Below are 17,771 nucleotides of genomic sequence, written 5' to 3' on the forward strand. Positions count from 1 at the left end.
TCCACTGCACTCCAGCCTGGGTGACAGAGTGAGACTCCATCTCAAAAAAAAAAAAAAAAAAAAAAAAAACTCACGTCACTGGAATTTGTTGTACAGATTGTTTCATCTCCCAGGTACTAAGCTTAGTACCCCTAGTTATTTTTTCTGATCTTCTCTGTCCTTCCACCCGTCCTGTCCCAAGTAGGTGCCAGTGTGTTCTCCTCTTTGTGTCCATGTGTTCTCATCATTTAGCTCCCACCAATAAGCAGGAACATGCGGTATTTGGTTTTCTGTTCCTGCATTAGTTTGCTAAAGAAGATGGTTGGCTGGGTGTGGTGGCTCACACCTGTAATCCCAACACTTTGGGAGGTCGAGGCGGGTGGATCACCTGAGGTCAGGAGTTAGACCAGACTGACCAATATGGTGAAACCCTGCCTCTACTAAAAATACAAAAAAAATTAACCCGGTGTGGTGGTGCATGCCTATAATCCCAGTTACTTGGGAGGCTGAAACAGGAGAATTGCTTGAACCCAGGAGGTGGAGGTTGCGGTGAGCCAAGATTGTGCCACTGCACTCCAGCTGGGATGACAGAGTGAGACCCCATCTCAAAAACAAAAACAAAAACAAAAAGATGGTCTCTAGATCCATCCATGTTCCTGCAAAGGACATGATCTAATTCTTTTTTATGGTTGCATAGTATACCATGGTGTATATGTACCACATTTCCTTTTTCTTTTTTTTTTTTTTTTGAGATGAAGCCTCACTCTGTCACCCAGGCTGGAGTGCAATGGCACAGTCTCAGCTCACCACAATCAGTCTCCTGGGTTCAAGCAATTCTTGTGCCTCAGCCTCCCGAGTAGCTGGGAATGCAGGTGTGCACCACCACGCCTGGCTAATTTTTGTATTTTCTTTTTTTAGCTTTAGTAGACATGGGGTTTCACCATGTTGGCCAGGCCAGGCTGGTCTCGAACATCTGACCTCAAGTGATCCACCTGCCTTGGCCTCCCAAAGTGCTGGGATTACAGGTGTGAGCCACCACACCCGGCTCTCAAAATGTTTGAAGAAAGTTAAGGAATTTGTGTTGGGCCACATTCAAAGCTGTCCTGGGTCGTATGTGGCCCATGGGCTGTGGGTTCAACAAGCTTGTTTTAAGCGTTATTTTTTTGCAAACAACCTCTCCAGCATCTGTTATTTTTTGACTTTTTTTTTTTTTTTTTTTTAATTGAGATGAGGTCTCACTCCTCTGCCCAGGCTCGTCTTGAATTCCTGGCCTCAAGTATTCCACCTGCCGTGGCCTCCCAAAGTTCTGGGATGACAGGCATGAGCCATCACGTTTGGCTGACTTTTTAATAATAGCTATTCTGAGAGGTGTGAGATGGTATCTCATTGTGGTTTTGATTTGCATTTCTGTAATGTTAAGTGATACTGAACTTTTTCTCATATGCTTGTTGGCTGCATGTATAACTTTTCTTGCTAACCTTTGCACAGGCCTCCACCTTCCACTCATCTTATCCTCCCCTAAGCGCACTCCCACAGCTTGCTTGGCTCCTCAGGGTCTTCGGGGCCTGCTGTGTACCGCTTTGGGTTTGCTTTTCAAGCCTATGCAAGGTATCCAGAGCAATGGTACTTAAAAGAAAAAAGACCAGGTCAGCCGTGGTGGCTCATGCCTGTAATCTCAACACTTTGGGAGGCTGAGGCAGGAGGATTCTTTGAAACCAGGAGTTCAAGAACAGCCCTGGAGGCCGGGTGCAGTGGCTCACGCCTGTAATCCCAGTACTTTGGGAGGCCGAGGTGGGTGAATCACAAGGTCAGGAGTTCAAGACCAGTCTGGCCAAGATGGTGAAACCCCGTCTCTACTCAAATAAAGAAAATTAGCTGGGCATGGTGGCGGGTGCCTGTAATCCCAGCTACTCGGGAGGCTGAGGCAGGAGAATCGCTTGAATCCAGGAGGCAGAGGTTGCACTGAGCCGAGATAGCACCACTGCACTCTAGCCTGGGTGACAGACTGAGACCCCGTCTCAAAAAGAAAAAGAACAACCTGAGCAACATAGTGAGACCCTTATCTCTACAAAAAAAAAAAAAGAAAAAAAAATTTCAGTTTACCAGCTTTGATATGCCTGAGAGTGTGACACTGGTGGCCTTGGATGCTTTCACTCATTTTATTCTTTTTTTTTGGAGACAAAGTCTCACTCTGTTGCCCAGGCTGGAGTGCACTGGCGTGATCTCAGCTCACTGCAACCTCTGCCTCCCGAGTTCAGGTGATCCTCCCACGTCAGCCCCACGAGTGGCCGAGATTATAGGCGCCCGCCACCACACCTAGCTACCTTTTGTATTTTTAGTAGAGACGAGGTTTCACCATGTTGGCCACGCTGGTCTTGAGCTCCTGACCTCAAGTGATCCACCCACCTCAGCCTCCCAAAGTGCTGGGATTACACGCGTGATGTTTTGCTTTGTTTTGTTTTGTTTTGAGTCAGGGTCTTGCTCCATCACTGAGGTTGGAGTGCAATGGTGCAATCTCGGTTCACTGCAACCTCTGCTTCCCAGGTTCAAGCGATTCTCCTGCCTCAGGCTCTTGAGTAGCTGGGATTATAGGCACCCACCACCACACCTGGCTAATTTTTGTATTTTTGGTAGAGATGGGGTTTCACCCTGTTGGGCAGGCTGTTCTTGAACTCCTGACCTCAGGTGATCCGCCTGCCTCGGCCTTACAGGCGTGATGTTCTTATTCTTCAAAGCACTTTAGAAGCTCTTAGGTAATGCTGAATTTAGGACTTGAGGGACTGAAGAGTTGTTTCCAAAACTTAGTCCTAAGATCACTCTCTGTCAGTGAAACTTAAGGGAGAATATGCATAAAATAGAGGCTATCAGTCACCTGAGGAAATGAGCTAACGAAGACATCCTTTAAATGCAGGCATTTGAGGGAACTATTGCCCCACTGCACTCCAGTCTGGGTGACAGAGTGAGACCCTGTCTCAAAAAATAAAACAAAATGTTAATTTTATGTTGTGTGAATTTCACCTCAATAAAATAAGAAAGAAGAAAAAGAAACAGGGAAGAAAGAGAATGGGGAGGGTGGAGAGCGCAAGTGGTTGAGGAGTGAAGGGTTGTCCAGCGCTGCCAAGAGGAAGCAGAGGAAGATCTGGTGGGCAGAGGACACACTGTCTTGTAAGACAAGGCCACAGTGCCAGACCTCCCCAGCCCTCCAGGGAAAATGTTCCTCAGGCTCTTCGATCCCTTGGTCTGACTTCCTACTCACCAAGCAAGCTTATGATGATGATGATTATTTTCTGGCTGGGCACAGTGGCTCATGCCTGTAATCCTAGCAGTTTGGGAGGCCGAGGTGGGTGGATCACCTGAGGTTGGGAGTTCGAGACCAGCCTGACCAACATGGAGAAACCCTGTCTCTACTAAAAATGCAAAACTAGCTGGGCATGCTGGCACATGCCTGTAGTCCTAGCTACTCAGGAGACTGAGGCAGGAGAATCACTTGAACCCGGGAGGCGGAGGTTGCAGTGAGCTGAGATCGCACCATCGCACTCCAGCCTGGTCAATAAGTGTAAAACTGTGTCTCTAAATAAATATTATTTTTTGGAGACTGAGTCTCTTACTCTGTCCCCCAGGCTGGAGTGCAATGGCTCTATCTCGGCTCACTGCAACCTCCACCTCCTGAGTTCAAGCAATTCTCATGTCTAGGCCTTCTGAGTAGCTGGGATTACAGGCATGTACCACCACACCTGGCTAATTTTTGTATTTTTAGTAGAGACGGGGTTTCACCGTGTTGGCAAGGCTGGTCTTGCATTCCTGACCTCAGGTGATTTACCCACCTCGGCTTCCCAAAATGCTGGGATTACAGGTGTGGGCCACTGCGCCCAGCCTTTTTCTTTTCTTTTTTTTTTTTGAGACGGACTTTCACTCTCGTTGCCCAGGCTGGAGTGCAAAGGCGTGATCTCGGATCACTGCAACCTCCGCCTCCCAGGTTCAAGGAATTCTCCTGCCTCAGCCTCCTGAGTAGCAGGCACGTGCCACCATGCCCAGCTAACTTTGTATTTTTAGTAGAGACAGGGTTTCTCCATGTTGGTTAGGCTGGTCTTGAACTCCCGGCCTCAGGTGATCTGCCAGCCTCGGCCTCCCAAAGTGTTGGGATTACAGGCGTGAGCCAATGCGTCCAGCCTATTATTTTAATTTTAGATTCAGAGGATATGTATGTAGATTTGTAACATAGGTAAACTGCATCTGTTTCTTCTTTTTTTTTTTTTTTTGAGACAGGGTCTCACTCTGTCACCCAGGCTGGAGCGCAGTGATGCAGCCTAGAGTGATCCTCTTGCCTCAGCCTCCCGAGTAGCTGGGACTACAAGAGTGTGCCACCACGCCAGGCTAATTTTAAAATTTTCTGTAGAGACGGGTGGACCCACTATGTTGCCCAGGGTGGTCTTGAACTCCTGGTCTCAAGCGATCGTCCTGCCTCAGCCTCCCAAAGCGTTAGGATTATAAGCATGGACTTCTGTGTCTGAAAACCATGTTTATTTGAGGATAGCCATTGCAAAGGTAATACATGGGACATAGTAAACTATGTGCTGCATATTCAGGGAGGTAAAGGAAGATGAGGATTTTAAACGAAAAGTAGGGAGGACTACATTGTTTTGAGATCATTATGCTTGGCTACAAGGATCTGTAATAAGGCTGGCACCCATCTGAGGCTGGACAGGCAGTTGCTGGGCAGATACCCTCACACAAGTATTTTGTGTGTCTGTGTGGCTCCATTTTGATTCTGGCAACGTTCACATGGTCATTTGTGAACATTTGTTAAGCGGTACACTAATATCTGTATGTGTATTTTTAAAGCATGTATATTTTGGCAGGGCGTGGTGGCTCACGCCTATAATCCCAGCACTTTGGGAGGTCAAGGTGGGCGGATCACCTGAGATCAGGAGTTTGAGACCAGCCTGGTCAACATGGTGAAACTCCGTCTCTACTAAAAATACAAAAATTAGCCGGATGTGGTGGCACACGCCTGTAATCCCAGCTACTTGGGAGGCTGAAGGGGGAGAATTGCTTGAACTCGGGAAGTGGAGGTTACAGTGAGCCAAGATCGTGCCACTGCATTCCAGGCTGGGCGACAGAGCGAGACTCCATCTCAAAAAAAAAAAAGTAAATAAATAAAAAAATAAAGTATGTATATTTTACTTTAAGCAAAATGAAAATTAAGATGGGGCAAGTGTGCTAAGATACTTGTACAAAGATGCTTTTTTCAATATTATGATGTTAAAAATTGGAAACGTCCTGCATGCATAAAGAGCCAAAGGCTGATGAACTCATAGCTTTTAGTATCCCCACAAAATGGAGTATTATGCAATCATTAGGAATGTTGATAAAGATGTACATTTATTCGCTTGGAGTTATTAAGTAAACAATATAATGCAAAATAAGTTAAAAAAAGAAAGTATATTCCAAAAAGTGACCCTTTCTGGTCAATATACAAATATGCAGACTATTAATAAAGTTGACTAGTCTGAGGAGCTTGTTAGATACATATATTCCTGAGCCCCCACACAAACTTGACTAATCCAAGGAGCTTGTTAGATACATATTCCTGAGCCCCCACACTCAAGGATTCAGGGATTCTCATTCAGGCATCCCCCCAGTCCCCACCCACACACACCCAGCCAGAGTTTTTTTTGAGAAGGAGTCTTGCTCTGTTGTCCAGGCTGGAGTGCAGTGACATGATCTCGGCTCACTGCAACCTTTGCCTCCCAAGTTCAAGCGATTCTTCTGCCTCAGCCTTCCAGGTAGTTGGGATTACAGGCGCTCACCACCATGCCCTGCTGAATTTTTTTTTTTTTTTTTTTTTTGTATTTTTAGTAGACATGAGGTTTTGCCATGTTGGCCAGGCTGATCTTGAACTCCTGACCTCAGGTGATCCACCTGCCTTGGCCGCTCAAAGTGCTAGGATTATAGGTGTGAGCCATTGCGCCTGGCAAGGCAGGTTAATTTTTATGCACAGCCTGATTTCTACCATTCTGGGGGCATCTTTGAGAATTTGATGTGAACTGTGGATCCTCACCTCTGAAAAAGTAACGGACACACCAAAGCCTGGGTAGAACTTGGAGGGGAGAGGTGGTCCATAATTCCAGCTGAGAGGAAGGATGAGAGGTCACCTTCCCTCATTTTCCTCTTGTTTCTATGTATCCTCGGGAGGTCCCTTGCTCCCCCTCCCTAAAGGTTGAGAACCCCTGCCAGGTAGCACAGACCCCCTGGACCACTGTTGAGGTCGGGGCCCCTCCCTTTTGTGTTTCTGTGAGGGTCGCTGGTGAGGGCTGCGGGCAGCGGTCCGCTCGGTAGTGGCCCCGAGGCCTGCTCTGGGAACCTGCCTGAGCTGCATTCTGGGCTCTTCTTGCCTCCCCGCTGTCCCTGCTGTCCGCACTGTCCCCGCTGCAGGACGGCTCTTAGGTCGCCCTGCGGTTTCGGCCTTCTCCACACTCTCCCTGCTTCTGGTCCAGAAAAGGCAAGCTGCCTGTCTGGCTGCACAAGGCTAATGACGCTGCCCCAGCGTTCTCACCCTCCATCTTGTTACCGTCTGTCGCAAAAGGTCCCCCCGCCCCCACCGTGTACACGCAGTGCACATCCACTACTCCATGAATGCTGCTGCTCTGGGCCCCTGGAATGAGATGGGAATGGGGTCAGAGTTGTGGCTATGTGTTGGAAGGTGGGCCGTAGGCAGTGTCATAAACTTGAGGACCCCCAGAACAGTTTACTAACAGACTTCCTCTTTTCGTGTGTGCCTGTAAACGCCAGGGACTACTCAGGCAGTGGACAGTTCATGGCTGCTTCTAAGAGAACAGGCGGTCAAGAAGAGTCAGGTCCATTTGGGAAGAGAGACGTCCATGGCCTCGGCCACCAGGTGGCATCACTGACCCTTCTGGAAGTGCAGCCTGTCTGGGAAGCCACATCCGTCTACAGGTCCCGTCCCTCCCCGGCCTCCACTCTAGGGCAAGGGCCCAGCCTTTCACCAGGAGGCCTCGCGCCCTGAACCCGAGGCACCGGCTCTGCCTCCTCCCCTCACAGTCCTCGTGTGTCCTCAGCCCCGCCCAGAGGAGCACCTCATTTCTGTTGCCCATCACCGTACCTCTTAGCTCCACTGCTGAGTGGTTGGATGGGACGAAAAAGGGGAACATGTAGGGCAGGACAGGCTCCTCTTGGCCTTGGCATAATAAACAGAAAACCCACACATTTTTCTTACTTTTAATATCTAAGATAAAAAAAAAACCCCAACCACCAAAACAACCCATTTGCATGTCGGTGACACGCCTGGTCTCGGGCTCCCTTTCCGGGGCTGTCCTCCCGGGTGGCTCCCAGGCCCCCGTCCAGGGGAAAACCCAGCCTCAGTCAGAAGCCACCGTGGCCTCCAGTTCTGCACCAGGACAACCTGGGAGCCAGCCTTTCAGAAAGGCCACCAGGAACTGCTTTTAAAGCATGGAGCTGCACTAGGAGGAAGTTTTCCCTTGAGGCTGAGCTGAGAGTTATTTCTTGTGGAGAAATTTCATTTTATTGCCTAAAAAAAAGGAAAATGAGAACATTTCACAAGGTAGACAAAGGAGGGTGAGATAAATCTTGCCCTTTCCACCCAGAAGTGGTGTGGGTAACGGGGCCCCCACGCCACCCCAGGGAGCCTCATCCCCTGCTCTGGATAAACCAAAGGGGCTTTGTTCTTTCCAGAGATCCCCCTAGGGTCTTCCTTAGACTTTGAGGGGTTTGAAAGGAAGACCATCAGAGCTGTCTAGGAGGGCTGGCTTCTGCTGTGGTAATAAAGGAAGCACCGAATTGACACATCCCTCAGGAGCCAAGGGAGGAGAAAGTGCCCAGCAATGCTGTGTTATTTAAAACACTCCGCTTCCAGGTAGCCCTCCATCCTGCAGGAGGCACAGACATGGCACCCCTGGCAGGCCCTCTGGGAGGGCCTCACTGCTGCAGACACCTCCCTACTGGGGCCTCTGTCCTCTTTTTCTGCTGTGTTCTTCATCCTCCCTTTCCCTGTAAGGCCTTTTCACTGATTAAACTGCAGTCCTTGTAAGTGTCACGTTTCTACTTTCCAGGGGAATTTGGACACCAGTGCGAGTCTTCCTTGTCAGACATCCTTGTCTGGTTCCCGCCATGCTCCCTCGGCTCAGTTCCACTGAGATTTAAAAGTGTAGGAGATCATAGAGAAAGAAGATAGCGAGAAAGCCCGGGGACCCAGAAAAGGAGGTGCTGGGGGCAGCGTTTCCTTTGTTTTCTCTTTGGGGACAGATTAGAACAGGAGGTTAAAATGCCAGTAGCATCTGCCCAGCGCAGGCCACAGAGCTCTGCATTATTCAGGGCGCTGGCTCCAGTGGAGGGAACTGGCTGGGACTCGGAGACAGACAGCTCAGAGGCACATAGGCTGGGCACCCAGAGCCCGGGTCCTTACCTAGTCCCTTCAGGAACTTATTGACACCGCTGTGCTCTCCACTGGGGAGTGTTTCCAGATACTCTTGGGCTCGGACCTCAAACAGACCTGTTAACAAGAGAAATCCCAGTCATTTGAGTTATTGGTCTTTGTGCTTCTAAACATGCCCATTTCCTCCCTACCAGAAAAAAGAGAAACCTTGTTTCTGAGACTAAGCTGCTCCTATAAACATGCTCTGAATCAGGTTTTATAAGGGTTTTATTGCTCTTATAGTTGCCCCACCTGTGCAATAACTGTCTTTGGAAGGCTATAAAGCCACCTCGTAGATGAAATCCTATTTTTATTCAACAAACGCCTTCCAAGCGTCTACACTGTGCCAGGCGGGCGGTTTTAAATCTGAACCGGAGTGGCCAGGCACGGTGGCTCACGCCTGTAATCCCAGCACTTTGGGAGGCCGAGGTGGGCAGATCACCTGAGATCAGGAGTTCGACGCCAGCCTGGCTAACATGGTGAAAGCCCGTTTCTACTGAAAAATACAAAAAATTGGCCGGGCGCGGTGGCTCAAGCCTGTAATCCCAGCACTGTGGGAGGCCGAGACGGGCGGATCACGAGGTCAGGAGATCGAGACCATCCTGGCTAACACGGTGAAACCCCGTCTCTACTAAAAATACAAAAAACTAGCCGGGCGAGGTGGCGGGCGCCTGTAGTCCCATCTACTCCGGAGGCTGAGGCAGGAGAATGGCGTAAACCCGGGAGGCGGAGCTTGCAGTGAGCTGAGATCTGGCCACTGCACTCCAGCCTGGGCGACAGAGCGAGACTCCGTCTCAAAAAAAAAAAAAAAAAAAAAAAGAAAAATACAAAAAATTAGCCAGGCATGGTGGTGCACACTGGTAATCCCAGCTACTTGGGAGGCTGAGGCAGGAGAATCACTTGAACCTGGAAGACGGAGGTTACAGTGAGCCAAGGTTGCACTTTTGCACTCCAGCTTGGACAAGAGTGAAACTCCATCTCAAAAAAAAAAAAAGGAAAAGAAAAGTTGAACTGGACTGTCCTGGCTTAGGAGGGGTGCCTGTGCACTCCCATGTCCCTGCATTCTCCTGTAAGAGAGCCCTAGCCAAGTGGCTTAGTTTTCCAGGAGTCCCTCTGTGGAGGGAAGATGGCTGGATAGGCCATCTCCTAGGCAGCTTCTCAGACCCCTGGGGTCTGAGCTTCAGGCACTCTGTCTCATGGCTGACTGATTTTTCATGGACAGAGGGTCCTTTCCAGGATTTTTTTTTTTTTTTTTTTTTTTTTTGAGACAGAGTTTTGCTGTGTCACCCAGGCTGGAGTGTAATGGTGCCATTGTGGCTCACTGCAAGCTCCGCCTCCTGGGTTCAAGCGATTCTCCTGCCTCAGCCTCCTGAGTAGCTGGGATTACAGGCGCCCGCCACCATGCCCAGCTAATTTTTGTATTTTTAGTAGAGATGGGGTTTCACCAAGTTGTCCAGGTTGGTCTCGAGCTCCTGACCTCAGGTGATCTGCCTGCCACGGCCTCCCAAAGTGCTGGGATTACAGGAATGTGCCACAGCGCCCGGCTTTTTCCAGGTAATTTTTTTTTTCTTTTCTTTTTCTTTTTTTTTTTTTCTTTTTTTTTTTTTTTTTTTTTTGAGACAGAGTCTTGCTCTGTAGCCCGGGCTGGACTGCAGTGGCCGGATCTCAGCTCACTGCAAGCTCCGCCTCCCGGGTTTACGCCATTCTCCTGCCTCAGCCTCCGGAGTAGCTGGGACTACAGGCGCCCGCCACCTCGCCCGGCTAGTTTTTTGTATTTTTAGTAGAGACGGGGTTTCACCGTGTTAGCCAGGATGGTCTCGATCTCCTGACCTCGTGATCCGCCCGTCTCGGCCTCCCAAAGTGCTGGGATTACAGGCTTGAGCCACCGCGCCCGGCCTTCTTTTTCTTTTTTTTTCTGAGATGGAGTTTCACTCTTGTTGCCTAGGCTGGAGTGCAGTGGTGCGATCTTGGCTCACCGCAACCTCCGCCTCTTGGGTTCAGCAATTCTCCTGCTTCAGTCTCCTGAGTAGCTGGGATTACAGGCACACACCACCACGCCTGGGTAATTTTCTTTATTTTTAGTAGAGATGGGGTTTCACCATGTTGGCCAAACTGATTTCAAACTCCTGACCTCAGGTGATCTACCTGCCTCGGCCTCCCAAAGTGCTGGGATTACAGGTGTGAGCCACCACACCCAGCTTCCAGGTAGTTTTTAAGCTTGTGTGTCTCCCACCTCTCTTACCAAGTGATCTGTAAAGAGATATTTAAATGGATCTGGTAGATCTATTAATATTTTAAAAACTCCTTCGGCAGGTGCCTCCTGTAACTCATACTCTCCAATCAGTTTTCTTTTCTTTTCTTTTTTTTTTTTTTTCTGAGATGGAGTCTTGCTCTCTCAACCAGGCTGGAATACAGTGACATGATCTCGACTTATTGCAACCTCCACCTCCCAAGCTCAAGTGATCCTCCCACCTCAGCCTCCTGAGTAGCTGGGGCTACAGGCACATACCACCACACCGATCTAATTTTTAAAAATATTTTTGTAGAAAAGGAGTTGCACCGTGTTGTCCAGGCTGGTCTCGAACTCCTGACCTCAAGTGATCTGCACGCCTCGGCCTCCCAAAGTGCTGGGATTATAGGCGTGAGTCACTCACTGTGCCCAGCCTGAGAATTTCATCAATTTGGAAAGAATGGGATAGAAGGAGACCTTGCCACAGATGCTGGAATGTGGTTCTGGGAGAGGCTGGCAGAGGGAACAGAGAAGCCAGGAGAGGGGCCCTTCCCACCAGCTCAATCAGGGCATAACTGCAAGCTCTCTGGGGGAGGTGGGCACAGCCCTATCTGTGCCCCTGCCCTGTGATCTTTCTCCCTGCTCATCAGCCGCCTGGAATAGGGGGAGCTCTAGCTGACTTGGCCCCAACAGAGAAGATGCCCCTAACCTTTGGCATCCTGCCGGCGCAGCTCCCGCTCCTGGATGAAGCCCCGAAACATCTGAGTCTCCATGAAGACCTCCAGGAAGTGGCGGAGACTCTTGGAGGAGACGGCTTTGCGGAAGGCCTCCCGCTGCAGGGTTCTCTCCTCGCGCTCACCCGACGTCAGGAACAAAGAGTAGTGTCCCACAATCTCCACGAAGAAGCGGACAAAGGCTTCAGACACCACCTCATTCAAGGGGCTGGACTCTGAGCCTGAGTAAGGGGAGGAAAGGCCAGGAACGGTGAGGGCAGACAGGCTGGGCCAGAGCCCTTGAGACAAGCCAATTAGTAATCAAAGTACAGTAACTGCTAGTTCCCTTGATGGAAACTGTGATTATCCAGGAGGAGGGTTACCCTAGGTTATTAAGACATTTCTTTCCCTGCTTAATATTTTAAATTTTAAATTGTTAAAAACAAGTTTTTATTTTTATTTTTATTTTTTGAGATGGAGTCTCACTCTGCTGCCCAGGCTGGAGTGCAGTGGCATAATCCTGACTCACCACAACCTCTGCCTCCTGGGTTCAAGTAATTCCTCTGCCTCAGCCTCCCGAGTAGCTGGGATTATGGGTGCGCACCACCATACCCAGTTAAATTTTGTATTTTTAGTAGAGATGGGGTTTCACCATGTTGGACAAGCTGGTCTCGAACTCCTGACCTCAAGTGATCTGCCCACCTCGGCCTCCCAAAGTGCTGGGATTACAGGGTGAGCCACTGCACCCAGCCTTTTATGTTTTTGTTTTGTTTTGAGACGGAGTCTTGCTCTGTCGCCCAGGCTAGAGTGCAGTGGCACAATCTCGGCTCACTGCAAGCTCTGCCTCCTGGGTTCATGCCATTCTCCTGCCTCAGCCTCCTGAGTAGCTGGGACTACAAGCACGTGCCACCACGCCTGGCTAATTTTTTTGTATTTTTAGTAGAGATGGGGTTTCACCATGTTAGCCAGGATGGTCTCGATCTACTGACCTTGTGATCCGCCCGCCTCGGCCTCCCAAAGTGCTGGGATTACAGGCGTGAGCCACTGTGCCTGGCCCCAGACTTTTATGTTTTTTGAGATGGAGTCTTGCTCTATCTCCCAGGTTGGAGTGCAGTGGTGTGATCTCGGTCCACTGCAACCTCTGCCTCCTAGATCAAGCGATTCTCCTGCCTCGGACTCCCGAGTAGCTGGGATTACAGGCACTTGCCACTATGGCCAGCTAATTTTTGTATTTTCAGTAGAGATGTGGTTTCACCATGTTGGCCAGGCTGGTCTCGAACTCTTGACTTCAGGTGATCCACCTTCCTTGGCCTCCCAAAGTGCTGGGATTATAGGTGTGAGCCACCGCGCCTGGCCACAGTTTTTAATTTTTGATTTTTTGAGATGGGGTCTTACTCTGTCGCCCAGGCTGGAGTGCAGTGGTATGGCTCACTGCAGCCTCAACCCCCTGGGCTCAAGGGATCCTCCTGCCTCAGCCTCTCGAGTAGCTGCGACCACTGGCATGTGCCACCATGCCCAGATAATTTCCACATCCCCCTTTTAAATAGGTACTTTAGGGCCAAAATGGGGGAGGTGGGAAAATGTTTCCCACAATTCATCATGGGAATGAAATCCAGATAAACAGAATGAGGCCCCAATTTCTCTCCTTAGGTCTCCCTTGCCCATTTTCCTACTTGGCCCTTGGCCACTGCCCGTTTGTTCCCTGACCCTCAGAGCGGAAGGGAGAGACCCACTGGGAGGTGGCCGAACACTTACCATGCCTGCTGTCTAGGGGCCCTTCGTCCTGCTCACGAGCCAGCTCGTTCCTCTGTTCCAGAATGTGTTCCAGGGCCACCTGAAGCTTCCGGGGCAGAATGGAGTCCTCATCATCCATCTGGAAAGCAGAGGTAGCAGGTGGGTGTATGGGCATGGTGGCTGTGTCCTGGCCACAGGACACACTGGAGTCACTGCAGGGCAGGCCTGGCTCAGTCCCCAGTTTCATGGAAGGAACACAACTGAAAGCCAGAGGTCCGAGCTTTCCATCTTGAGCCTACCTTTTTTTTTTTTTTTGAGACAGAGTTTCACTCTTGTCGCTTAGGCTGGAGTGCAATGGCACGATCTTGGCTCACTGCAACCTCTTCCTCCCGGATTCAAGCAATTCTCCTGCCTCAGTCTCCTAAGTAGCTGGAACTACAGGCGTGTGCCACCACGCCTGGCTAATGTTTTGTATTTTTAGTAGAGATGAGGTTTCACCGTGTTAACCAGGCTGGTCTCAAACTCCTGACCTCAGGTGATCCGCCCACCTTGACCTCCCAAAGTGCTGGGATTACAGGCGTGAGCCACCGCACCTGGCCGAGCCTACTTTTTACAAGCAACGGGAGCCTCATTTTCCCCACTTGTAAAATGGACTACCAATCAATCTGTACCTTGTTGTGAAGCTAAAATGGACTACAATTACCCTGTGAAAGGGCTTGGCACTGACAGGATACTCAATAGATGATTTCCACTGCCCCATCCTGTAGGGTAGCCAGTGGATTCTGGTAACCAGGGGATTCTGGCCAGGGCAGACGGCCTGCGTGATCCAAGGCTGGCTTTGGGATCTATACCTCAGAGCAGGAGGGTCTTGGGAAGGGCCTACCCTGTGGGCCTTGAGGAAGTGAAAGTAATGATAAAAAAAACAGCATTAATGCTACTGAACTTTTCAGCAATGTGGCAACACTTGGAAGTAATCCATCAGAATGCCCACAGAAAATTTCTGTAATTACTATAATTACTTCTTCCTAGATCTGATAGAAGTTAGGCCTCTCTGGCAAATGATTAAAAAAAAAAAGTGTGTGTTATCTTCTCTGCTGGTGAAAGTAACCGATGGTCATTATAAAAATATATGAATGTACTAAAACAACTTAAAATCACTCATCATCTGTCTCCTTTCAGTTTCCCTCCCCAAGACAACACACATTAATGTTTTAGTGGGTTTTCCTTTCAGTCCTTTTAAGGTGCACGTGCGCACGCGCGCGCACACACACACACACACACACACACACACAAACACATTTTTTTTCCTGTCTCCTTTTCTCTCCTTTTTTTTTCTTCAGGAAAGGTTTTCACTCTCTCTCAGGCTGGAGTACAGTGGCACGATCACAGCTCACTGCAGCCTTGACCTCCTAGGCTTAAATGATCCTCCTGCCTCAGCCTCTTGAGTAGCTGCTAGGACTACAGGTGCACACCAGCAGGCCTGGGTAATTTTCAAATTTTTTTGTAGACACAAGGGTCTTACCATGTTGTCCCAGGCTGGTCTTTAACTCCTGGGCTCAAGTGATCCTCCTGCCTCAGCCTCTGGAGGTGCTGGGATTATAGGCGTGAGACACCAGGCTGGGGCAAATATTCTTTAAATGCATATTGAAGCTGGGCATGGTGGTGCACGCCTCCAGCTACTGAGGAGACTGAGGTGGGAAGATCACTTGAGGCCAGGAGTTTGAGACCAGCCTGGGCAACATAGTGAGAACCTATCTTTTTTTTTTTTTGGGGGGGGGATGGGTTCTTACTCTGTCGCCCAGGCTGGAGTGCAGTGGTGCAATCTTGGCTCACTGCAACCTCCACCTCCCGGGTTCAAGCAATTCTTTTGTCTAAGCCTCCAAAGTAGCTGGGACTACAAGTGCTCGCCACTACGCCTGGCTAATTTTTGTATTTTTAATAGAGATGGGGTTTCACCATATTAGTCAGGCTGGTCTCAAACTCCTGACCTCAGGTGATCCACCTGTCTCAGCCTCCCAAAGTGCTGGGATTACAGGCATGAGCCACTGCACCTAGCTATTTTTAAAAATGAAATATCTGGGTATCTATAGTTACAAGATTACAAAGATTCTTTTTCTAATAGTTAGAAAACCATTTTGTGTCAGAACACGTGGAAAGCAATCCTTTGCCCAAACCCTTCCTTTTTGCCCCTTGCCTTCTGGCTTGTCCTCAGCCCAGCCCCGTCCTTGGGTCACACAGCTCTGCCACCCTGCTCTGCAATTCCACGGAGCCTTTCCCAGGCTGGAGAGCTGAGCCCCAAACAACAAATACGTGAAGACAAAGGGAGCAGGAGGCCGTCGCTGGCCTCACTCACCTGTCTGAGGAACCGGCTGTTGACGAGGTCAACCACAAGGACCTATGAGATGAGAGGAGAGGGACTGTCACTGTCACCAGGGCTTTTGGGATAGGGATGGACTTGTAGCCTTCTTCCTTCTTGGCATGCAGAGAGGCAGCTGGGGTGGGACTGGAGGTGAGCCATTTGTGGTTTCCTGATATTGCCACAGTAGCCACAGATAATGAAGAGCAGGGCTGGGGAGGGTCCTTCCTGAACTGCATGCTTTCAACACTGACACTGCAGGCTGGGACACATGTGTGCTGTGGCTGGACTCTCCACCTGGCTCACACTGGCTGAGGCAGAGCTTCTCATGCTGCCTTCTAGGGTGTGGGCTACTGAGGTGGGCCAAAGACACTACAGGCCTCCCTGGTTCCCACCCTGGGGTCGCTGCCTTGTCCTTCCCCCAGCTGCCCACTTAACCGTGTCATTTCTCTCCAGCGGAGAGGAGGAGAGAAACCCACCTGAGACTCGGTTAGGCTTTGGGCTTTCACTGCTGAAGCCTTTCAGGATAAAGCACTTCCTCCCTCACTCCTCAGAGTAAGAATGAGACTTGGGCCAGGACCAGGGTGGGGCAAGTGAGGTGCCTGGGGCGCAAAGGCCACACAAGGGCTGCTACTCCTGAGAGCACGACCCTCACTCAGACCCCAGCCAAGGCCACTGGCCATGATGGAGGAGGAGCCAGGGGCCTGGATGGTCACCATAACAGCTGGAAACACAGGAGTTCTCCCATATCCCAGAGGCCTGCCCAGGAGCGGAGGGCCACCTCTCCTTCCTTCCCACTCACACCCTCCAGGGATGAACTGAGCCACCTGCAGGAGCACAGGGCGCCAGACGAACTCCTGGCGGCCCTCAAGCCTGCACTGAAAGCCCTAAGGCCGGTGGGTGACGTTTAATGGGGCATTAGGACTATCTGGGCAATTCGAGGAGACGCTTCTAGGCACCCAGACAGAACTGCCGGACACAGGGACAGGCGTTCCTCCTGGCGCTTCAGGGCTGAGCAACATTATTTAAGCTTCCCTCTCTGACTGCTGGAAGTCCCCAGTCCTCAGGGTCGAAACCATTTAGAAGAAGGGGCTGGGGCTAAATAACTCCACAAGTGCCAAGCAGGACTTTCCCCGCTTCGATGCTAAACTGGACACCCAGAACTTGGGGATTAAAAACATTTTTAACGGATATGACAAAGGACCGGATCTTGCTAGCTCCTCAATGTGGGGGAGCGGGCGGGAGGGCAGGGGAGAGCAGAGGGCTATTCATGACTTAAGAGTTTCGACATCTGGCTAAATTGTTCGTTGCTGACCTTCTCAAGGGGTGCTCATACCAGGCATTTCATTTGGAAGGGAAAACAGTGTTTGCAGTCACTGAGGGTCTGACTGAGTCAGCCTCTGGGCAGGACACATGCCAGACAAAGCCCTGGTGGCCCCTGCGCCCTGCTCCCCAGCACTGCTGGCTCTGAGAACTGCTCCATGATGCCTGCAGGGCCAGCACCCTGCTCTGTTCTCTGCACCCTGCAGGGAGGGGGACAGGGCCGAGTGGGAGCTCACCTCTTCCAGCGGCAGCTCCCTGAGCAGGGGCAGAGAGCTGGAGAGCAGCCCGATGAGGAAGGGCGTTGGCGAGCACACGATGTCGACCATGGCGGGTGGCAGCACCGGGATGTAGGTGTGCTGCCAGGTGAAGGGGTAGATCAGCGCCACCATTGCGTGGCAGCACTTGGACAGGGTGCTGCAGCCAGGGAGAGAACAGGGAGAGAGGCCGGCTCAGCGAGGGCCCAGGGAAGCCTCCAGGGGAGAAGGCTCCTCCCAGAGGCAGGATGATTAGGAAAGGACACACTTGGATGGGGCATAGCACGCATAGCACGGGACAGTCTCAGCACAGGCCACACCAGGCACTTACAGCCTGTGCAAGAGGCTTGGAGGCACAGCTGCAGGGACGAGTTTAATGTCCTGGATAATTTTTACAAGTGTGTTTTCACATGTGAGCTACACGCCCTGCACCCTCCTGCCCTCAGCTTTTCTGTGTGAGCTATACTCCTGTAAGGTTTTTATTTATTTATTTATTTTTATTTTTAATTATTTTTGAGACGGAGTCTCACTCTGTTGCACAGGCTGGAGTGCAGTGGTGTGATCTGGGCTCACTGCAACCTCCGCCTCCCAGGTTCAAGCAATTCTCCCACCTCAGGCTCCCGAGTAGCTGGGACTACAGGCACTTGCCACTACACCTGGCTAATTTTTGTATTTTTAGTAGTGATAGGGTTTCACCATGTTGGTCAGACTGGACTTGAACTCCTGACTT

At 50.4% G+C, this 17,771-nt stretch overlaps 1 protein-coding gene across 6 annotated transcripts in view; it reads right to left on the reverse strand.

Moving 5' to 3' along the window:
- Positions 1-6,511: 6,511 nt before the first annotated feature.
- DENND2A (DENN domain containing 2A) overlaps positions 6,512-17,771 on the reverse strand; it is a 127,434-nt gene continuing 116,174 nt past the window's right edge. For all 6 annotated transcript variants that reach the window (XM_037991169.2, XM_037991173.2, XM_037991171.2 and 3 more), the window contains 6 exons: positions 17,024-17,201; positions 15,462-15,503; positions 13,130-13,247; positions 11,371-11,616; positions 8,423-8,509; positions 6,512-7,528 (listed from right to left, as the gene is read on the reverse strand). In XM_037991169.2, coding sequence (XP_037847097.1) covers positions 7,497-7,528; positions 8,423-8,509; positions 11,371-11,616; positions 13,130-13,247; positions 15,462-15,503; positions 17,024-17,201 — 703 coding nt within the window. In that variant the 3' untranslated portion in view covers positions 6,512-7,496. The remainder of the gene's footprint in view (positions 7,529-8,422; positions 8,510-11,370; positions 11,617-13,129; positions 13,248-15,461; positions 15,504-17,023; positions 17,202-17,771) is intronic.

Source organism: Chlorocebus sabaeus, chromosome 21, assembly GCF_047675955.1.
Source record: "Chlorocebus sabaeus isolate Y175 chromosome 21, mChlSab1.0.hap1, whole genome shotgun sequence".
In the NCBI taxonomy this organism is placed as follows: domain Eukaryota; kingdom Metazoa; phylum Chordata; class Mammalia; order Primates; family Cercopithecidae; genus Chlorocebus; species Chlorocebus sabaeus.